Source organism: Andrena cerasifolii, chromosome 8, assembly GCF_050908995.1.
Source record: "Andrena cerasifolii isolate SP2316 chromosome 8, iyAndCera1_principal, whole genome shotgun sequence".
Taxonomy (NCBI): Eukaryota; Metazoa; Arthropoda; class Insecta; order Hymenoptera; family Andrenidae; genus Andrena; species Andrena cerasifolii.
The window spans coordinates 11455506-11478986 of record NC_135125.1 but is presented as its reverse complement, the minus strand read 5'-3'; the positions used below and the strand labels follow the sequence as shown (position 1 = coordinate 11478986).

The 23481-nt window shown below is 47.7% G+C and overlaps 1 protein-coding gene across 4 annotated transcripts; it reads left to right on the top strand.

The window, feature by feature from the left end:
• The first annotated feature begins 210 nt into the window (after positions 1 to 210).
• Positions 211 to 23406, top strand: Poe (E3 ubiquitin-protein ligase-like protein poe). Of its 4 annotated transcripts, none has more exons than XM_076818753.1 (47): positions 211 to 558; positions 671 to 768; positions 907 to 1364; positions 1467 to 1997; positions 2083 to 2246; positions 2332 to 2566; positions 2654 to 2771; positions 2863 to 3017; positions 3108 to 3276; positions 3370 to 3599; positions 3692 to 3815; positions 3891 to 4117; positions 4538 to 4747; positions 4820 to 5007; positions 5113 to 5254; positions 5353 to 5630; positions 5708 to 6014; positions 6104 to 6261; positions 6348 to 6584; positions 6678 to 6889; positions 6976 to 7159; positions 7244 to 7495; positions 7612 to 7803; positions 7922 to 8706; positions 8819 to 9021; positions 9105 to 9264; positions 9341 to 10722; positions 10826 to 10983; positions 11087 to 11236; positions 11369 to 11404; positions 11528 to 11729; positions 11803 to 11992; positions 12114 to 12515; positions 12631 to 13172; positions 13276 to 13392; positions 13613 to 13834; positions 14453 to 14635; positions 14745 to 14919; positions 15016 to 15166; positions 15286 to 15673; positions 15820 to 16122; positions 16213 to 16451; positions 16568 to 20936; positions 21045 to 21499; positions 21690 to 22014; positions 22692 to 22851; positions 22941 to 23406. In XM_076818753.1, exons 1-47 carry the CDS (start codon positions 437 to 439, stop codon positions 23003 to 23005), a joined length of 16353 nt encoding a protein of 5450 aa, XP_076674868.1. In that variant the 5' UTR covers positions 211 to 436; the 3' UTR covers positions 23006 to 23406. The 4 variants fall into 4 exon arrangements, with proteins under 4 accessions (XP_076674868.1, XP_076674867.1, XP_076674869.1 ...); XM_076818752.1 differs by having other exon boundaries at positions 9338 to 10722; XM_076818754.1 differs by lacking the exon at positions 11369 to 11404 and having other exon boundaries at positions 9338 to 10722.
• The last annotated feature ends 75 nt before the right edge of the window (positions 23407 to 23481 follow it).

Genomic DNA, 23481 nt, shown 5'->3' with positions numbered 1-23481 from the left:
CTGATTGGCTGCGACCTCACTTGACTTGGTATTTGACTTAGCTTGACGCTGGTATCGTTTCGTTTTCCACCTTGGCCTTGATTGGTCGACGTCGCGGCGCTATCGCGCGCATTCCCCCACCGCTAAAATAACTACCCGATAAGTTATTTCCACCCTACGCTGTTCACACTGTATAAGCAGTGCCATCCTGTGCACGCACGGGTACGGTTTAAAAATTGCGCAGGCACACAAGTATAGTATACGCGGAAAGTATATATCAAGGCGGAGAAGTTCGAGAGTGACAAAGATATACACTACGCAATAGCTACGTAAAAGAGACGTTTGCACGCGCGTTTCTCTGTGCGAAGGAAGGTGTAGGGCAAACTGCTAGACTGCTACCTACCATCGAGGATAACAGATTTTCGCGAACATTTAACAAAGTCGAGCAGTTTCGAAAATGGCGGCCAAGAGTGGTGGCAGCGATGAGTGGGTGCCGATAATGAAACCAATATTAGCGGTATGGCAAGGCTTGTTCGACAAAAGTGAAATAATTGAATTGGCGAAGAGTATCGTTAAAAGGTAAGAGTTATTTCGCAAAACGAAACAAGTTATGGCGCGGTGAATAATTTATTACGGGTTTTAAACGGATGACTGTTGATATTTTCATTTTCTTGACATCTTTCTTTTGCAGCGAGAACAAACTCGTCTCGCACGGAGAGCAATATGAGACCTTTTACACGTCTGTGGCTGCTCTCGCCGCGGATTATATTAGCGGTTGTGCCAGTACCTGTAAGCTCTCTCTCTCTATATATATATATATATATGACACACACACACACACACGCGCGCGCGCGTGAAACGCAATTAGAGCATATTTCACGAGGATACGATCATCCATCCCTCTCATTCCTGCTTTTCTCTATTCAGTTTCCAAAGGTCAAATATCGATAGTTTGCCAAGCGTGCAGACTTCTTCTCCTCCGTCTCGTCAACAAATTGTCGCATCACCAAAGTCAACTGGCGGATGGCACACCTACTGCTCTGAGTACGAAGCAATTGCTGCTTCCGATTCGAGCGCTTTGTATCGGACAATCGTTGCTCTCTTCCACCGAGGAGGTAGCCTTGATAGCTACGATGAAAAATTCAGAGATTCCGCCGTATATAGAGTCGCCGCCGCCACCTGGAAACGAGAAGGATGTGTCTCAACCTTCGAAAGATGCTGTACGAATTCGGGGTGATTTGTCGGGCAGCATTCTGGAACAGTTGACTATGCCTCTGCAAGACTTTACGTTATCCATGCCCCTTGTCGTTGAAAATTCTAATGATAACGCGGTCAAGACAACGATGAACGAAGGAACTGGTAACGATGTTCATTCGGACGTTAAGGTTGGTACACTTATACGCGTAGAATGATATCCGCCCGGTCAAGGCGACAATATGTAATCGTTAGTTGTAACGGCTAACGGCTGTGTTGCTGCTATTTTCCAGGCATCGTTTGTCGCCAATAACATAAATATCCTTCGAAACATGGGCGCGGGTGACGTTCTCTTGGACATGTGCTTGAACCTGCCTCACTTGTCACGCTATACTCGCAAATACCAAGCGTATTTGAACAAAAAAGGTTTCAGCCTACCCGCGAATGCTTCCGAAGCACACGCTGTACGCCACAGTCTGCACTCTGTGGCGAGTGACATTAACGTTGTTCACAGCGTAATGTCTCTACCTTTGCTCGAACCTTTGACACCAACAAAATTGGAAAAGCTGTCGACGTTGACCATGTCTTGCCTGTATTGCTCTATCGCGTATGCCACGGCATCCAGTATCGTTGGAATAACGAATGCCGTGTCGCCGAAATGTAGTACGAATACCTCGGCCGGAACGCAAACCACCGGTGGTCAATGCGTCAAAAGTACCGAAGAAGAGTACGATGCTTTGGCGATTACGGTTGTCGAAAAAAGTCTGGAGATATTTGGGCTGGTCTCGAATGTAATAAAAAACAGTACGCGAGCAGGTGGCCATGTAAGAGATTTATAATTGCGCGTCGTCTCTCTACTCGTTCCCGACATAGAGATTACGAATAATTTCTGTATCTTTTGTAAAACAGATTCTACAGAATCACCTGCTGATCGGAGTATGGCTGCTGGTAACCGGTTTACAGACTCAACTATCGGTAAGCAGTTTTAGCGCGGCGGACAAGGGGAAAGAGGAAAAGGGAAAATCACCGAGTAAAGCGCGCGACGGAACTGTTCGAGTGAATCTCATGAAAGTGTAAGATATCCATTGAAACTCGAGGACAGTTTCTTCCGTGTACGATCGCGGGACGAGAAGAAAATTATAAATTCTTGGATTTCAGTCAACAAGGTTTCGGTGTGCTCTCGGTAGCCTTAGCTTCGCACGCGCTCACGTTGATGAGCGCCCTCTTGGAAGATGTATCGGTCGAAGCGATCAACGATTCTTCGGTTCCCCCTGAACCAGCACCGTTGGATATATTGTCTACCTGTAGCGCGCTTCAGAGAGCCATAACTTTCCTCCAAGCTGTACCACTCAATCATCTGTTATTTTATTTGGCTACGATCAGTTACAGGAAGGTTAGTGTGGTGGTTGATTACCGCGTGTCTGTTACTATTCTCGTTTTCCGACTCCCCCCCCAGTATCTATATGTAAATACATCGCAGGCCTGTACGTTGAAACGAGTGCAAAAGCATCCCTTCGAAGGTGATGCTTTAAGCCAATCCGACTCCACGACGTATTACGAGGATCTATTGAGTTGTTCGGATAATTCTACCGACGAAGGTAAGAGTAAAGTAAAATTGCCAAATCGATAGCGAGACCGAGACGGTTCCTCCGGTCTGGATTAAGATTATTTGCAACATGTGTGCGACAGAGGAGGACAGCGAACCCATCTTGGGCTTATGGTTCGAGGAAACCATCGCTCCCTCGGACGGATCGCCCGCCAACGGCGCTAAAGAAGCCAGCAACGAAACCAGTGGCGAGCGAACCGTCACCACCATTGTCCCTGATAACCGCGAACCTCACGGCGTAAGGAATTTTTTCCCTTTGCGCGTTGCAACTCCATGGACAAGGGAATAATATCGCGATTTCCTCTGTTTCTCTCCTTTGCTGTTGTAGTACATTTCGCTGGCGACTAAAATTTTTCAATTTATGAACCAACATTTGATCGGCAGTAGAAGCTCGTACGTGCGGGAATACGTGGTAAATGGCCTGGTCGAGCAACAGATGGTGATATTAGCGGCGATAATCAGGGATTTGGATCACGAGACGGCTAGAACGGAAACCGGTGAATAGTCTTTGGAATTACTTGATTACTTTTACTTGTTTCTGCATCATACTACCCGTCGATACATACTATCATCGTGTTTATTGTCGCCAGGTACAATCTCGGTATTCTACGGTGCCACCTTGGGCACCATGTATTCCGAGTTTTCCCAAGCTTTGAGTCGATACACTCACAATTTACTCGCTCGAAATACGCTGAGCGAAAGTTTGCAAAACACTCTTCTTCAACATTTGGGCGTGAATCCTTGGTCCGGGACGGACAGTACGATTCCGTGTACTTGGCCCCTCCAAGTGTATCCGAGGACATTGAGCGTGTTGGCGCAGGTAGGTGGTGTATTGGTTTCGAGTGGTAAATCCCCCCTCCGTATTTTTACTGGACTGACCATGGTAATTGCAAAAAGCAACGTTACCGATAGGTTCTTCTACTAAAACCTCCGTCGGAGAAGGAAGCGGCTTGTATAAGTATATGGCACCGTTTGGTAACGACTATCGTGGAGAACGTATGTAATCCACCTTCCACGTTCGAAGGAGAAAACGAAGGTACGTAACCGAGCGAATTGTTGTTGTTGTTGTTCTAATTCGTTGCAGCGACGACATCGTCGTTTGTATTTGCAGATTTAAACGTGGAACATGCTCAGTTGGTACTCATATTGTTCCACTCTTTGAACTTGATGCAAAAGAAGTCGGTGCTGCTCGTGACCGGTAGCGGTGCTGTACGTTGTAGCGAAGCGGTGAAGACTCCAATGAAGGATTCTCAGTTGTTGCACTTGTCGCGATTGCTATTATTGCTCGAGTACATGATGAAGCATCTGTACGACGCGCCTCCCGCGTTACTCGAACAAGTAAGTTGAATCACAGCGGTCATTCGCCTGTAACGAAGCATCAGAAACGTAACGAAGCATTTGAAATTATTCCCCGCTTGTCATCGTATCCTCGACTTTTACAATCTCATTCATCGTCGCGCGTCATCTCGCGTTTCGTTGGACGGGGGAGTATGATGAGGAGAATTATACAATTCGGGTTATTGGTATCGCGTTGAATAACGTCGTCCAACTACTATCAAATGCAAAAGCAACGCAGAGTTCGCGCGAGAACTAGACGTAGCAAGATACCAGGGCCGCCAAATCGAAAGACACGTTTGAGTGGTAGTAAGAATCTTGTACAATTTTATTTGTTTCACCCCGAGTCACCTTCAGCATTTCCTTCTATCGTCTATTGTTTTCGATGATATTTACTACCTACATACGTGCGGGTGCGGGCAGGTTCAATGGAACTTATTTTCGGCCACGAGTTTGGTTTGTGACGCCAAGGACGGTAATAAACAGACTGCCAGAATTTTTACACCGTGGGCGGAAATTGAAGATAATTACCGTAAATTCGGCACGCAAGATGAATTCTCGATGAAGCCCCGTTTCTACAATCTCTCTGCCAAGGACTTTAGTAATCAGGACATTCCGAAGCTGGATGGATTGGTTAGTCCGCGAATGAAATCACTCAACTTTTTACACCGTCGATTCCTTCTTAACCTTCTTCCTTCCTTACAGGCTTGCAATTTCATTCTGGGCGCGCCCGATAAGATGAAGTATCCGCTGCTGGTCGATGCGCTAATTGACATCTTGAATGTTCTGAATCAAGCGGACATGCCGAAGAAAGTTGGGTCGGAGGGCAAAGATAAAGCGCCAACGTTCACGGGATTGTGCTCGATTCGGTATTGCTTTTCGATATGTTGGCGGTACGTATCGCAAACTTGGCTCGAGGAAGGGATGCTCGAATTTATTATAGCTGATGTCTCCGAACCGATGTAGAAATCTGTAACATTTCTCTGTATCGCCGACAGATTGTTGTTAATGCTACCACCTTCTACGCCGTACATGGACAAACTGGCTCTTGGCGAGGAAATTCCTGCTGGGCCGATGTTGCTTCATTCGTTGATTTGGGGACCTCGAGCCGCGTATAAAACTTTCACCAGCTGGATAAAGGTAAGTTGTGGTTGCCTCCGATCGTAGAAATTCTGCCGGTACGTAGCGTGTGTTAGACGTTGGTAAACGCGAGAGGTTTGCCGCTTCTCTTCTCGTAGGACTGCTTGGTCAGACAAGGGATGTACATTCAGTATGCGGAGAATCTTTTGAAAACCGTGTCGTCCACCGTGAATTCCGTCAAGTATGACGTTACCGTTGCAAAAAACTGTATCACCGCATTGAAACCAGAAACAAGTTTCAACAACAAAATAATGCCGAAAAGTGCGTTACCGAGGCTTAGTTCCTTGTGTATCTTGGCCTCGGTTATCGGCAAGTTACAAGTTCTGTTCGACGAAAGTATATCAAAAAATCAGAATGAGAGTGTGAAAAATTCCAAGTAAGTCGAACGAGATGGACGACGACGACTCGTCCTTTTGATGTGTGAAACTCCAATTTTTCTTCTTCTTTCCTCAGGAGTCCGCAAAGCGCGGAATCGGGGAGTACGAACGCGACCAAAATGATAATCAATATTCTTCCCCATGTACTCTCGTTAATCGAATCTATCTTATCCTCGTGCCGTTCGAGCATACTTCACCAAATGCTCGAATCTTTGGAACAAGAGGGTAAATACGGTCCACGGGATTACGCGATACTGGACAATATTGTTGCTATGACAGGTGCGAATTGGGCGACCGAAGCGTCTTTGATTACTTTTCTACCAAATTCCATAAAATTGGTCCTCGACAAATGGAAATCCATCGACGTTGCTCACATACCTTGGGTGAGTAGTGTACGCATGATGGATGGACGTGGCGCATCCAAGTACACGCACTGCTCCGTTATAAACGTTTCTCTCGCGTCGGTTTACAGAATACTTACGCGAACGACATCATACCGGCGGAAACTTACATCCTGGCAACTGTGCACCATCACGTGAGTTCGCTCTCCGAATATCCAACGTTCTCGATTAATCCTTCTTTGAAGAGTCTACTGCACAGCTTAGTTGCCTTTATGGTGGAATACGTCACGTAAGTTTTTTTCTCGAACATGTAGGGTACCTACATACATACATACATATATATATATATATACCTACCTACTTTGTCTCTGGTAGTCCTGCTACAGCATCGGAGAACTCGGACGTGCGTTCTCAAGCGCTGGATATTCTTGTCGCTTTGTCGATGGATGCTCGTACCGATTATCTGCAGGACATGGCAAGCAAAACCTTGACAAAACTTGTCGGCGGTGACAACGACAACGAAACGCGACAGTTGCGGGAACATCTCTACGTTTTGCATCACACGTACAATTTGATAATCGAGTATACGAGTGATAACCAAGATCCTGTCAAGTGAGTACCCTGTACATTCACTCGCGCTGCTTTGCCCACGGCGGAAATGTTTACCGTAACGCGCCGGTTGCGCGATTCCATGTCTCTCTTCAGTATTACCGTCGACGAGAAGATTTTGAAACGGTGCATCAAGTATTGGGAGCAGCTGTTAGAGAAGTCAGTCGGATGCAAAGCCTTGGACTTGTTTTTCGCCCCAAACACGGACAGATCCCTCGTGTCCGTTCTACTATGTATAACATCGCCGCAAGCGTCTCAACAATTTGCCACTCTAGTATTACGTTTCTTCAACGTGCTCTTTGAGATTGGTAAGATACGCACATTTACGCACGATCGATGCGCTCCTGTTACGAAATCATTAATGTGTAACGCACATGCCCTTTTTTCCGCGCAGCCGAGAAAGGAAACGACGGGTCGTTGGATCGCCTTTGTGGATCCGTAACGAATCTGGCGTACGTGGAAACTGCCAAGTTGCAGACGTGGTTGAAACAAGTCATCCCAGGTGGGACATGTATTTCTCCGAGCGCGTCGTCGACCAACGTACAAACACCCACGGCGACGATAGTGGCCGCAAACGCGTAAGTGTGCGATTGTTGATTTCCTCTCAATTTGCGCCCGGCCAACAAGGGCGAATTAACGGATTGGTTTGAAACGCACGGTAGGTTGGTCGCCGTCGCCGTTACCGGTACCGGCCTGCCCGCCGCCGAAGACGCGCACAAACCGGACCAAGTCAATAACGCGCCGAGCAATGAGCAGGATCCATGGCCGATATTGTCGGATGGTTCTGTCAGCTATAACCAATTCGCAAGTATGATTAATCATCAGCAACAGCAACAGCTCCAACAGCAGCGTTCCGTGTATGAGAATAGTCGGCTTTTGCGAGCGCTTACCAATTACATTGTCAAGGAAAAGAGGTAGGAAAAGTAGTTGTTTTTGTTGTATCGAATAGTTTTGGTTGTCCGATTGACATCCGATTCCCGACACCGGTGCCCGGACTCTTGGTTTCTTTACATCAATTTTATTCGTATAGCGGCGTAGGTGAAGGCGTGCCAGTTACTATTCTACAAGCGCTCATACCGTTGGCCTACCACATTCTCTCCCCCGCGATCGAGGGTAATGGTTTCTCAGAGTTGATGAGCGTCATGTCTACGCTAGCCGACGCCAGTTCCGAGAAAGGACACTCGTTGCTGTTTAAAGCGGCGATCGAATGGGTCGAGCTATGGTAACGTATCCCCTCTCCCCCAGTTTCGTTTAAAACTTTGACCCACTACTCCGGATAACGGTCCATTTATTATTACTCTTACCACATCGCTCGTTTACACATACATTTTCCTACGCAGCAAGGAACAATTGATGAATAGAGATCTCCGGAATTTGGACAAGCCGCTGTCGTTCGTGGAAGCCGGTTGCTGTATACTCAATTATATAGCGGATGTAGTGAGCGCGGTGTGTCCTCGGTCGATGAATGCGCAAGACCGAGCGACGAGTCCTCCTTGGGAAGGTGCTACGCCGATCAACGACGTTAACGATAGTGACTGGGTGGACGAGATTCCGCACGAAGACGAGGATAGCGCCGCCGAGGATTCCGACGAGGATAGCCTGTGCAATAAGCTTTGCACTTTTACCATTACTCAAAAGGAATTTATGAATCAACATTGGTATCATTGTCACACGTGCAACATGGTAGACGGGGTCGGTGTCTGCACGGTATGTGCTCGTGTTTGTCATCGTGGGCACGATGTCACGTACGCGAAATACGGAAACTTTTTCTGCGACTGCGGTGCCAAGGATGACGGCTCTTGTCAAGCATTGACCAAACGTAGTCTTCAAACGTCGGAACACCAAACTGGTAACGCTAGTGTTGCCGCTGCTGCCGTCGCAGTCGCCGCGTCTACCACCACCACCACCGCTGCCGCCGTCGGTAGCGGTACAATCGGTGGTAGTAGCGCGGTTGGTGCGAGCTACAGCAACGCGCTTGGATCGTCGTCTCTTGAAAATCGAGATCTCCTTCCAACCAGTAGTAGTAATCTACGCCGACGAACCTCCAGCCCCTTGAATTTTTACGACAAGCAAGAGAGGCAGTGCCGCGAGAAGCGAGGAAATTCGTATTTAGCCAAACAGCTGGGTAAACTGTCCCCCCCGCCTTATATGTATATACATATGTACGCGTATACGTACGATACGAACCCTTGACTTATATCCCCCGTTCTCTTTTCTCGCATTTGTCGGACACACAGAAGCATCGAAAGACTGGATACACGATCACCTCTGGAAGAGCGGTCTGGTGTCGTCGTTGGTGGATTTAACAGGCGCGCTGGTACCGGCTGTGGATGCGTCCTGTCGAAGAAATTCGGCGGTTGGTTGTCACGCGCGTGCTCAAATGGCACTTGCGCAATTACACACAGCCGATAAGAAATTCGAATACACCGATCAATTGATGGTACGTGCGCGTGATTGTTCCCGCGTTTGTTTGGCCCTTTTATGCTTGGACTTGTAATTCGACAATGTCGTTTGGCCTTTCAGCTTTCCACGTTGGGATCGCAAGAGGGTGCGTTTGAAAATGTTCGAATGAATTACACGGGCGATCAAGGGCAAACTATTAGACAGTTGTTGTCCGCTCACATGATACGTCGCGTTGCCATGTGCTGTCTCTCGTCTCCTCACGGCAAACGACAACATCTCGGTAAGTTTTATCTACACTAATTGTCTGTCAGTCATGCGTCACATACGCGCGCACGTTTCTGTTCCCGGTGCAGCAGTCTCACACGAAAAGGGAAAGATCACGGTGTTGCAATTGAGCGCTCTATTGAAGCAAGCCGATTCGTCGAAAAGAAAATTAACATTAATGAGGCTCGCCTCGGCGCCGGTACCGTTCACCGTGCTATCGATAACGGGTAATCAATGGAACGAGGACTTTTTGGCAGTGTGCGGTTTCAAGGATTGTCACGTGTTGACCTTCAATACCTCTGGAACGGTGTCCGATCATTTAGTGTTGCATCCTCAGCTAGAAACCAGCAATTTTATCATAAAAGCGATTTGGCTGCCTGGATCACAAACTCGGTTGGCGTTAGTCACCGCGGACTTTGTCAAGATCTACGATCTTGGGAAAGATGCGCTGTGCCCGCAATATTACTTTCTCGTGCCAACCGGAAAGATACGCGACTGTACGTTCATGTATGCGGAAGATGGCGTCTTTTACCTACTGATAATGTCCTCGGCCGGTTATATTTACGGTCAGGCGATGGACGAGGAGAGTTCGGCGAAACACGGGCCGTTCTACGTGACCAACACTCTTGACGTGTATCACCCGGAAATTAAGGACAACGGGCAGGTTGGCGGTGGTGGCGTATCGATTTATTATTCTCACGCTTTGCAGTTGCTCTTCTTTAGTTACGCGTGTGGCAAAAGTTTCATAGCGCCCTTCAAACAGATGAATACCGACGTGACGATATTATTTCAAATCAATCTCGCCGGCAATAAAGGTTCGAACGGAAATAAATCCAACAACAATCAACCGCAACCGCTGTGTCAGTGGAGCGAAGTACCGAATCATCCCGGACTGATCTGCTCGGTTTTACAGACCAGCAATAACCCTGTGATATTGATGATTAAGCCCGATACGATAATGATTCAGGAGATTAAAGTCATCCCTGCCAAGGCTAAAATAATGGATACGGTCGCGATAAGGCATCCAAGCTCCAACGCCGAGCATCGTACAACCTTGATACTGTTATGCGAGGATGGCAGCCTGAGGATTTATATGGCAGGAATGGAACAAACCGGCTATTGGATGTCGCCTACGGTTCAACCCGCGGCGGGCACGATGGCCACGGTGAAGCCGACGCGAAAAAAGAAAACAACGAAAACGGGGAAACCGTCGAGTTCGGTTTCGTTCCCTATTGACTTTTTCGAGCATTGCCAAGCGATGAACGATGTCGAATTTGGTGGCAATGACTTGCTGCAAATTTATAACGTGGCACAAATCAAGCATAGACTCAACACAACTGGAATGTACGTTGTTTCCACGAAGGCGATGGGATTCAGCGTTGAGATTACCAATAACGACGCTGTTCTGGTTATGACGGGAATTCGGGTATTACTTGGGAATCAGGACATTCAAAGGGCACCGATTTATCTCGAGGTAGATTATTTGCGCGCGCGCGCGTCTGTAACAGCTAATCGCGTGCGTAATCGCGAACCGTGGTCATTCGTTCTCTACCTTTTCTTCTTTGTCGCGTTTGTAGGTATTCGGTAGAAGTATTCGTACGACCTTGAGTAAAAGTCGCTGGTTCGATATTCCCTTGACTCGAGAGGAAAGTCTTCAAGCGGACAAAAAATTAACCATCACTTTTGGACCCTCTCAAGATACTGAAGGTGTTATTATGGTGGATTCCATTAAAATGTACGTATCTTTTATCGACTTTTAGCGTCTATCGTTGATCGTTGATCGTTGGTTACAAGACTAAACGCGCGTCAAATTTTTTCTGTCCGTGTACACTACTCAGATACGGTAAAACGAAAGACGCCTTTGGTTGGCCCGAAGAGATAGAAGACACCCCAACCGGTCAGCAATCAACGTCTGCCCCGGTAACCACGATAAACAATGATACGGAGAATGCTCTCGCTGTACCCGCTCCTTTATCCTCGGTCAACAGGTATGTTGAAGAAAAGTTTAGCTCGGTATGTTGATACATACATACGTGTTGGAACCTAGCCTGGATGTGCGTAGTAAAGTCGTCGTTTTTCTTGTAAGACGAAATGTTTTATCGTTATACGTAATGCTTTAGCTCCACAAAGGACAATTCCCATATTAATATCGAAAGGTAAGGAGAACTGGAAACACGATTAGTGTGTTTATGATTCGCAGCAGTAGGAAACGTCGAATAATTTACATATTCTGTGAAACGAATGAATCACGCTATTGAATGCACATCGTTTTATTGTAGAATGATCGCTGGTATCCTGGAAGTTTTAGAGTTGTCGTTCAACGCATGTACCACCTATAAGCATAGACTCTCGTTGAAAGCAACTGCGATCGATGTAGCATCGAGATTGCTCACACTGCCGACTCCACCATCGGTACAGATGCATACGACTGCGCTTCTAGCTGCCCTTAATGTAACTAGACGGGCATACCATGTACACAAGGTACACTGAATCAATATACACGTGAGAGTATAGTGAAATGGAGTGGAAAAGAAAAATAAAAATCTGTTTTCAGGATCACGTACTACTGACGCATGTACTGGATTCGTTAAAGTCCATGAGAGAGCTTAGTGACCCGCGTGACATCGACGCAGAAAACTTTTATAGACTCGTACTCATTGTTCGGGGTATCTCCGTTTCGCGACCACTAAACCTTGCCAAATTTACCGAGCAGTACACGAGCGAGCCAGTCGATGAAATTTACGGTGAGACACGAGTGTAGACTTTTGTTTGTTTGTTTATTTGTTGCTTCTTTGCTTTGCTAAGACCACACGCACACTAAAGACATTCACTAATCTTGCTGTATTTTGTTTCATCGATACCTAGTACCAATTTTCGAAAAGGATCGAGCGAGTGCTGACCAACTTTGTAAAAACGTGAACAAAAGCACGTACCAGCAGCATCTGGTGGTACAACTTATGGAGATACTGTGGTCCCTACACATGGCTTATCCAAAAAACATGGCCCTCGCACCGGTGGTAGTTCCGGGATTGACACATGCCGAAGGGACAGTTCACGCGATCGTTGAAATTATTCATGCCTTTACGACATGCGATGTGGAGAAAAACGTGCCTTTGGCCGCGAAATTATACTTGCAACTGTTACTCTCGTCGGACACGACTATTAGCTTTAGCGCGAAACAGGCGATAATTCGTGTTCTGAAACCGAGATACGTAACCAGACGAGTAGTTTACATACCACCAAGTCCACCCAGCTGCGGCACACCAGGTAAAATGATGATGATTATTATTATTATTATTATCTTTACATTATCGAGCGCGACACTCTGGAAGCACGGGTTTTTTTCTCTCTTCTTGCTTCCTTTCCGTTTCCGAATGCGCAGGAGTGGCTGTGGACGCGGAGGAAAGGCCAGCAGCAGCAGCAGCAGCAGCCTCTGCGCGATCGCAACAGCTGAATAGCAGCGAACCGATCGGCGGGGGATCGACGGTTGTCGTCGATGATCCCCTGGGGATTATGCTCACAGCCAACAGTGGTCAATGTTCCGCCACTTCTGCCGTAGCCGCTGTGACAATGGCATCCGCCACAGCTAGCTCCTCTACCGGTAGCAGCGGACCAACTGCTAGAGGGACGGTAAATTCGTTGGAAACGTTGCTCGGTTCTGGAAGTTTCCCACAAATATTAGACGTACCACCGCCGGATACCGATGACGAGGCAACCATGGTGGAACTAGCGATCGCGCTCAGTTTACAAGACCACGAGGGGGGAGGAAGTGCCGATTTACAAGCACTACGACCATTCCAATTCCAACAAAGTCTGTCCAACATACAAGGACTGGAGAGCCTTCGGGGCTTGACCGGGCCGGCGTTACAGAGTCTACAAGCATTAGCGGCGCAAGGATTGGTTCAAGTTCAAAGTACGAGCCAGGTATGTATCGGAATTTTGATTAATTCGACGCGCTCGTTTTGTTAGCGAGGTACGATCGGTTGTAACGTGATTGGGGCGGTTATTTACGCGGGCGTTTGTCCAGGGTCAAGAAGGTGGAGGACACTATTCGGACACGACCGCTTCTGCTGGAGGTTCGGACGACGAGGGGTCGACTGCCGCCACGGATGGTAGCACGCTACGAACGTCTCCGGCAGAACAAGTGAGTTGAGTCGCGCGCAAAAACGCACTCCTCTTATCGTTTACTTGTGTACTATACTCTGCGCTTGTTGCCGTTTACACACAAGAACACTCGTATAGCATAACTTGCGGAGAAACATTATTAGTGTGTAGTCCGAGAAAGAGGCGGGGCGGGAGGGAGAGAGACTACCAGAATCGTATGTATCAGGTCGTAGTAATGTTTGGGGCACATTTTATGTTAGGGTGGTAGTGGTGGTAGCAAGGGTAGCGAGAGCGGTGGAAGCGAGAGCGGAGCAAGTGCCGTAGACAGCATGACGGGGGAGCATAATGTATCGGGAAGGAGCTCCGCGTACGGAGACAATGTTCCCGATTCTGTAGCTCCGATGGGAGGAGGAATTGGCGTCAATCAAGCAACGACACGTTCCGAAACTAATTCCGTGGGTGGTCTTCACGCGACTTTCACTGTAAGTGCTGCGCCGTCATTACCGCCGTTGCCATAAATGTCACACATTTTCCGAGCGCCGTTTTATTTTTTATCTCGTTTATTCGTTCTCTCTTTCTCTCTCTCTCTCTCTCTCTTTCTCTCACTCTTTCTCTCTCTCTCTCTCTCTCTCTCTCTCTTTCCCCTCCCTCCCACCGTCCCACTCCCCCTTATTTTCTTTCTTTTCCCGGTGTGTGTCCCCATTTCTGGCAGAGTAGACTGTAATAAATACAATGCGCCTCCTGTATGCACGTCCACACTTGCAGTGTTCTCACGTACTACCTTTGCGACTCGATCAACACCTCTTGTTGTTAGTAGAGAGAGAGATTAACCTTTTAACCAGTGCTGATAACCCAAAGAACGACGTTTAAAGCGACATCAGCTATCATGTGCAATTCGCCCAGCGCATTCTACTCCTCTTTGTTCTTCCTTGCTCTCATCCTACTACTAATGTCGTCGTCGTCGTCGTCGTCGTCGTCGTCGTCGTCGTCGTCGTCGTCGTCGTCGTCGTCGTCGTCGTCGTCGTCGTCGTCGTCGTTGTTTACTTTGACGAAAAGTTAAACGCGCACCTGATAAAAAAATGGATCAATATCATTTTAAGGTTGTGGCCGAGCAAGAGAGGATAGGCGCGGAACAGCAAGACACCGCCGAACAAGAAGATGATACGAGTTGCAAAGTCACCGCGACTCTGCATACCGTTCGATTGTTACTGCTCGAGAGATTGATGCAATTCGTGCCAAACTTGACGAATGTGGCCGGCGTCTTGGCCATTCCATTTATGCAGGTGTGTGTGTGTGTGTGTTGTGGATCTTGTCTTGTTTCTCGTATTCTACACTTTTTTTTATTATGATTATGCAACAACGTTGATGTAACAACATATTGTTTCCCCGTAGGTTCTGTTGATGCTAACATCCGATTTGGATGGGCAACAGGAGAAGGACAAAACTTGTGTACAACACCTGCTTCGGATGTTGGTAAACGAATTGGAAATGGATAAACCTGATACGACCGATATATGTCAACGCAGTAACAAGAGAGAAGTTCATTTGGTTATTATGCGGTTACTGAGTAAGTGTGACGGGACACAAAAGTTGTTGTTAACGCGACACACTTTTCCTGGTTCTTTCAAAATAAAACATTTAATTTCCCCCCAATGATTCTCAGGTGTGCTAATGTCCCGCTCGAAATACGCCGCCAAGACGCAGTCGGAAAATTCGAATTTTGTATCCCAAACGGCAGCCGCGATACTTGGCAAGGCGGGGGTAATCGATTATTGTCTAACGTTGTTGAAAGCATTGTTGCAATATTGGAAAACGTAAGTGTTGTTGCTGCTGCTACTGTACACGTGTGTGCAACGCGCAGCGAGCGGCAATAGAAACATCCTGGCAAGTAGAATTTACCTTTACAGTTGTATTCTTGTTGCTCCGGGTATAGAACGTCAACCGAAGAAACTGGAACAACCACCCTCGGCGGTCAGCTACTCAAGCAACACCTTACGGCTTCTCCACCGGACATGTCGCCCTTCTTTTTGCGGCAGTACGTCAAAGGACACGCCGGCGATGTGTTCGAACCCTATCCACAATTATTGACGGAAGTGGTGCTACGATTGCCTTATCAAGTGCACAAGTACGCTGAATATGCAACAGCAGCGCAGCCGCCAGTTTTCGAACAACTGTGGTACTTTTATCTCTGTGAATACATGATGTTCTATCAAACACCGGTTGTTAGGCGGCAAGTGCGAAAATTGCTTCTCTTTATCTGTGGCAACAAGGAAAAGTACAGGCAATTGCGCGACCTGCATGCTCTGATTTCGCACGCTCAGGTAAGTGCTTTGATTTCGTACGCTCGAGCCGTAATGTGGTCGCTCGGTACACACATTTCACCTCCCGTTCGGGATCTGGATCGGTTTGGTCGATTTTCAATTTCTCTCTCTCTCTGTCTGTGTGTGTGTGTGTGTATGTAAAATAGTCGGTAGAACAATGCTGCGCTGCCGGTGGATTCGACCCTCTTCAAACGCGTCCGCATTCCATCAATTTGCCTTATGATTCGTTGGTGGAGTTAATCGAACACCTGAAATGCTGCGTCGAAATAGCAACTAGCCGTACTGGAAATTGGCAACGATTTTGCTTGAAGCAGAACACGGTGTTATCCTACCTCTTTACTATATCGACGCTTTTGGACGAAGGCGTTAGTCCTACGGTGCTGCAGCTGTTGCAGTGTGCTATATGCTCGAGCAACAAGCAGAAAGAGTCAAAGGATAGCAAATGCAAGGTAGTAAACGCGAGATGATTTGTCTCGAGAGTTATTGAATAAACTGATTCCTTACTATGTGATTTGCCTTGTTGTTTTCCGTCTTGCCAGGAAACAACGACGAAATCCGGAGTCGTAGGAGCCAAAGAGAGAGAACGCGAACGCGAGAAATCAGAAGACTCGGATACAGAAGCGAAATTCGAGCAAGTTCAATGCTTGGCTTTAGTCGAACAGATTCAGAAGCAAGTTTCCCCGAGCTTGTTGACGAAATTCATACAAACTTTCTTGCTCGAAACCAACAATACCAATGTCCGATGGCAAGCGCACTCTTTGATACTGGCTATTTACAAGTAAGCGAATAATGTAGTGTCCCTTTACAATAAGCGGGTCGGGTCGGATCGGATCGGATTGGATCGATTGAGCTCGAGAGGTAGAGTGACTGACGGTGTTTCTCGTTTCGTTTTAGGAACTGCAGTCCAGCCGATCAGGAGACTTTGTTGGACTTGCTGTGGGAACTGTGGCCCCTATTACCCGCGTACGGTCGAAAAGCGGCACAGTTCGTAGATTTGCTCGGTTACTTTTCTCTCAAAACTCCTCACGCCAGCAAGAAGATGCACTGTCACATGGAGGAAGCGGTGGCGGTGCTGCGGGCGCAAAATCAGTTGCTGGCGCGTCATCCGAACGCCAATCTCTATGCGAATCTCGCTCAATTCGTCGAATTGGATGGCTATTATTTAGAGAGCGAACCTTGCTTGGTCTGCAACAATCCCGAAGTGCCGATGTCGACGATCAAGCTTTCTTCGATCAAAGTCGATTCAAAGTTCACGACGACCACGCAGATCGTGAAATTGGTGGGAAGCCATACGATCGGTCGAATCACTCTGCGCATAGGTGACCTGAAACGAACGAAAATGGTCCGTACGATCAATATATATTACAACAATCGGTCGGTTCAGGCGGTGGTGGAACTGAAAAATAAACCGGCCTTGTGGCATAAGGCGAAGAAGATTACGCTGGCTCAGGGACAGACGGAGATCAAGATGGAGTTCCCGTTACCGATCATCGCGTGCAACCTTATGATCGAGTATGCGGATTTCTACGAGAATATTCAGGCTTCTTCCGAGACTCTGCAATGCCCACGGTGTTCCGCGAACGTGCCAGCGAATCCGGGCGTTTGCGCCAACTGTGGGGAAAACGTTTTTCAGTGTCACAAGTGCCGAGCTATCAATTACGACGAGAAAGATCCGTTTCTATGTCACGCCTGCGGTTTTTGTAAATACGCGAAGTTCGATTACACGCTGACCGGGAGGCCTTGTTGCGCCGTCGATCCGATCGAGAACGACGATGATCGAAAGAAAACAGTGGCGACTATCAATGCTCTGCTAGAGAAGGCTGACAGAATGTACAAGACTTTGATCTCGAACAAACCGACTTTGGAAATGTTGTTGGTGAAAATATCGGAGCACCGGTTGGATCGCGGTTTGGAGGACGGTGGTGGCACGGCTATTCAAGTGTCCAGCGCAAGTGGTGGTACACAAGTGAACAGGGCCATACAGCTGCTCGCTCAAAGATACTGCGGTGAATGTAAAGCCTCATTCGAGGAACTGAGCAAAATTATACAAAAGGTTTTGGCTTGCCGACGAGAACTTGTGGCGTACGATCGTCAGCAACGAGGTCAAAATGTCGTCGTCGCCGCCGCTGCCGCTTGTCCGTCGACCGATACGACGACGACGTCGTCATCTTCTCATACTCATGGCGTTGCCAAAGAAGAGCTCTTGATGACTATCCAAACCCCCGCGCCTGAAACAGCAGCGACCCAGCAACAGCCGCAAGAACCCATCAGCCGGGTGGCCGCCGTAAACCCGCAACCGGTGGGCCGTTGCTACGGTTGCGCGACCGCAGCTACGGAACACTGTTTAACTCTGTTGCGCGCTTTGGCTACCAATCAAGTCGCCAAAGATGTGCTGTGCGAGCGAGGCTTAATTCCGGAGCTAGTCGAGCACAATTTGCGAAAGGGTACCGTGCAAATGCAGGAAGAGGTTCGACAATTACTGTGCCTCGTCACCAGAGACAATCCACAGTCTACGAAAGAACTTTCGTCTCTATTGACCGGGAGGATCACTCTGACGCTTAGAGGTCGCGTGGTTACCTCGGATCTGTTCCTGGCGGTGCGGCACGAAATGGCGCTGTTGGCCGCTCTGGTTCAGAAAGAGGACGCGTGCTGGGAGCAGAAGCTGCGATGCGTGATGCAGCTGTTCTTGATGGCTTGCAAGGAATCGCCAAGTCCCGTTGTCATGGAAAGTATAATTCTGCCGTGCCTAAAGATACTGCAAGGCCTGGTGAAGCCGGAACAACCGATCTCGAAGAAGAACAAAGACAAGACGATCGAGTCGCTGGCAACTGTACAGCCACCGGAGGGTATCACCATCGACGTGAGCAAGTGGTTAAACGGGGATCCCAAGTACTCGTATCCGGAGTGGATCCGTCGTATGCCGATGAAAAAGATGGAGCCGCCGTCGTCGTCAGGGTCCAAGCCGGTGAAAAAGGAGGAAACCCGTATCCTCTATCTGATGGAGAAGTATGGGCATAGATGGCGTAACCGTTGCGCGAAACAACAAGGCGTTCAGCCGCTGAAATTGGCTGACGGTGCCTGGTTAAAAGAGGTCCTGTTCAACCCGAGTTCGCGACTCGCGCGACAAGTTGCCTGTAACATGATAGAGAGCCTCTGCTGTCAGGGAACAGAGCGCAAGAAGGAGGTACTGGTCCTGCTCACCTGCTATTTAGAAGAGTTGCGCACGGCCGGCGAGAGCAGCACCGAATTCCTCACGTTGTACCAAAGTTTAATCAAGCAGTCGCCTTGGAAGCAATTTCTGGCTGTGCGTGGCGTTATGACCTTGATCGCGAATCTCTTGACAAGGGAGATCGACGAGCTTCATCGACTGGAGGAGACAACGTTGACCAGCGATTTGGCGCAAGGCTACTCTCTGAAAATGCTCACGGAACTGATGGCCACGTTTCTCGAGCAGAAGAACATAAAACAGCAATACAAGGGCCGGCTGGTTGCCGCCGTCCTTAACGGTTATCTTTCCCTAAGGAGGTTGGTAGTCCAACGAACGAGGCTGATCGACGACACGCAGGAGAAACTGCTGGAGCTTCTCGAAGAGATGACCACCGGCACGGAGGAGGAGACCAAGGCGTTTATGGCCATCTGCGTGGAGACGGTGCAAAAGTATAGCGCGGAAGATGTCCGCACGCCGGTATTCATCTTCGAGCGGCTCTGCTCCATCATCTATCCGGAGGAGAACGACGTCGGAGAATTCTTCTTGACGCTTGAGAAGGATTCGCAGCAAGAAGATTTCCTTCAAGGTCGAATGCTGGGAAATCCTTACAGCAGCCTAGAGCCTGGACTGGGGCCGCTTATGAGAGACGTTAAAAACAAGATTTGCCAAGACTGCGAGTTGGTAGCATTGCTGGAGGATGACAATGGGATGGAGCTTTTGGTAAACAACAAGATTATCAGTCTGGATTTGCCTGTGAAAGAGGTGTACAAGAAGATCTGGGTAATGGAAGGCGGAGAGTGCGACGCGATGCGCGTTGTCTACCGAATGCGAGGATTGCTCGGCGACGCCACGGAGGAGTTTGTTGAAAGTTTGAACGCAAATAGCGAGCAAGAGGTGAACAACGAGGAGGTCTACAAGATGGCAAACGTTTTGGCCGACTGCGGCGGCCTTCGGGTAATGCTAAACCGATTGGCCGCGATACAAGACCTGAATCGAGCTCGGCCGCTACTTCAGGTTCTACTCAAGCTCTTCCGACTCTCGGTGAAAGTGAAAAGGAATCAGGAGGTGCTGAGTAAGCCCGAGCTGGGGGCGATAACGGTGTTCCTGGACGTACTACAACGTTGCCTCGCCACCGAATCCGAGAATTCCCAAGCCAAAGTTACGGAGCAGCTGCTGGACATCATGGAAACGATTCTGACGCATGCAGCCTCCCAACCGTTGTCCAGTTTCGAGGCTTTCTCGCGTACGCTTGGTGGACCGGAGCACATAAAGGCGCTTCTTTCTTGCACCCAATCCGCGGCGGCGGTCAGGCAAAGTAGCAACGTGTTGGCGCACCTCGCGCGAGTCCTGGCCGCGCTCACCTATGGCAATCGAGAGAAAATGGCTCTTCTCTGTGACTACTTTAAACGCGTGCTAAACTTTTACAAGTTCGACTTCGAGCACGCGCCGGAGGACGAACAGAAGCTCGAACTCTTTTGCATTCTCACACAGGCCATCGAACGAAACGCCATTGGAAATACCCTGAAAGACTACATCATAAGCATGGGTATTGTAAAAGACGCCTTCGATTACATCACCGTACACGCGCCCTGCGTCAAGCCCACCCTTTTGCGAACGGATAGCGACGAGTTGAAGGATTTTATCTCGAAACCGGCGCTCAAGTATATCCTACGATTCCTTACCGGCTTGGCAACGGACCACGAGCCCACGCAGCTAACGGTATCGCAGGTTACCATCAGTATAATACACAGGCTGGAACAAGTGTCCTCGGACGAGCACGTCGGTTCCTTGGCGGAAAATCTTCTGGAGGCTCTGTGCACGAACAAACGTGTAGCGGATTTGATCGAAGAGGCTCGACAGCACACGCGCAGCGAGAAGAAACGCTTGGCGATGGCGATGCGGGAACGACAGTTAGGCGCTTTAGGCATGCAGACGAACGATAAGGGTCAAGTGATGGCCAGCGGAACGATTCTTCAACAAATGGAGGATCTGGGTGACGAAACAGGACTGGTTTGTGTCATATGCCGCGAGGGATACAAATTCAAGCCGAACATGGTAAAGTTGATAGCTCCGACAACAATTCGATTCGTGGTTTAATAATTAGTAAGGATGATGGGACAGCCATACACCACCTTTATTATTATCATCCTCATCTGTTCTCAGGTTCTGGGCATCTATACCTTCACGAAACGCTGCAACGTGGAAGAATTCGAAACGAAACAGCGGAAAACCGTAGGCTACACCACCGTTACGCACTTCAATGTTGTACACGTTGACTGCCATATGTCGGCCGTAAGGTTGGCACGAGCCAGGGACGAGTGGGAAAGCGCGGCCCTGCAAAATGCAAACACCAAGTGCAACGGACTTTTGCCCTTATGGGGCCCTCAAGTTCCGGAATCTGCTTTCGCTAGTTGTTTGGCAAGGCACAATGCCTATTTGCAAGAGTGTACCAGTCACCGCGACATATCTTACTCCTCGACTGTTCATGATTTGAAATTATTGTTACTGCGATTTGCCCAGGAAAAGAGCTTTCACGAAGATACGGGAGGAGGAGGACCTCAGTCCAACATGCACATGGTCCCTTATCTCATCCATATGGCTCTTTACGTGATTAACAGGTATGTACGGCGAATAAAACCTATATGCCTAACCCTTCGGTAAGACCTCTTTCTATACCGTGCGTGTAATCATCCAAACTATTTCGAGTAAAGTAATTTATGCTACTGAAAAATTTCAGTGGAGCAAGTACATATGTACATACGCCTTACTTGAACAGAACATATTGTGTTCGAATGTTGTGTGTTGTAGCACGCGATCGGCCGGGAGGGAAGATAAAACCTTGATGGGATATTTGGAAGCTCCTTCCGGATCTAGTTGGCTCGAGAATTGCTACGAAGCCGAGGGACCGTTTTTCCAGTGCACCATCTCCCTTCTGCTGCTCACACCGACCCGCTGGGAAATACACAGGATCATTTTTTTGAACAGATTAATCGTTCTTGCCCACCAGCGGTACATTTCGCCCTCGGCCGCTACGAAAACCATCGTCGACGTTACCGTCAAGGATTACGCGGTATACAAAAGCGCCTTGATCTTTTTCGGTCTAGTCGACTGTATTTATGCCAATTTCTTCAAGGTATGCGCTCCTCCGTTATGCTTTGCTGGATAGGGCAAACGATACAGTAGTTAGTCGACCACCTAAAAGCTTCAGTTTAGGTAAACGCTGTGGAATAAGTAACTTGAATTTTATAAATGAACTTTTGTTATACCAGGCGGAAAGAGAAGCATCGAAGATGATTATAACACCAAAGAAACTTTGAGCAATCAATAGTTTCGATGTTATGCTCTTATAAAGAAACATAGCTCAAAATTGTAGTTATGGTCGTGGCATAGCTGTTGACCGCACTTGCTGAATATAAAAGAACATCGCATATTTATTACTTTAAAATCACTTTTATTAAAACAATTTGTCAACATATCAAAATCGGCAAACATAATTGAACAATGATTACATACAGTCATTAAAGAAGTCGTCGCTCTAAAGTTGCCCGCTATGCCCTTACCTTCTTTGAGAGGTGAATTACGCGTTTTCCTTTCCGGCGATCTCACGTCTTTTCTGATGAAAGTGCATCATTGATGCGGAATCACGCAGGTTCATTAGACTATAGCGGCAGCAATTTGAAGTGGTCAACTTCTGTACCCTAGTCAAAAACTGTGTCGTTTACCCTAGTTTGTGGCCGTCTCGCTCTCTCGGAAACTTGTGCATCTCTGATATCTCATCTTTTTTTTCTCTTTTCGCTGTCTGTGTTTTAGAAAGTTAACGTATTATCCGACGATCAATGGCCGTCAGTTTTGGCCGAATACATCAGGCATAATGACGAAGCCATGCTAAAAGCTTCGGAACGCATGCTGGCTACTTATCGCGATGAACTATTACCTTGTACGTCGTTTGAAGAGTTCTGTGATGTTACCGGTAAGGGTCGGGGAGTGGGTCGTCACTCTCTGGTACGGCGGGGCTAAGTAGTTTTCAAATTGTAAATTCCTGTTTAATTTTTCTTACAGGTTTTCTGGAGGAAATTTTAAATCCTTCCGCGTATATTGGTGACATCGTACGAAGTCTCGGTTAGAAACGGGAATACCACAACAGTACGCGGCCCACATTGGAAGAAAAACTTGCTCTTTTACGTAAATACTAAATACTACATACCACATACATACTTACCTCTAGAGTTTCCGAATTCCCGAATTTCGTCTTTTTTTTTTTTGGTTTTTGTTTTCGTTTTCGTATCGGTGAGATTTAACAAGGCTAACTCGATATATGTATAATCGGTTATCTCGACGATTAATACGGGAAAGTGACTCCAATTAATTAACGACACATTCGCTCTGTAAATTACGAGTCAACTTTTACTTTCAGCGGTAGATCGGTAAGATCCATTCAGGGTATCCCGCGCGTGTTGTTACAGAATTCTGCAACTATTGTACGTTTAAAAAAAAGTCTGTGCTTTAATAAAATACGAAAAATTGATTTGTCGTTGTGTTAACTTGGAACGATCAAAAGTTGTGTGTGGGAACTCGATTTCTCTCAACTATATACGTCTAC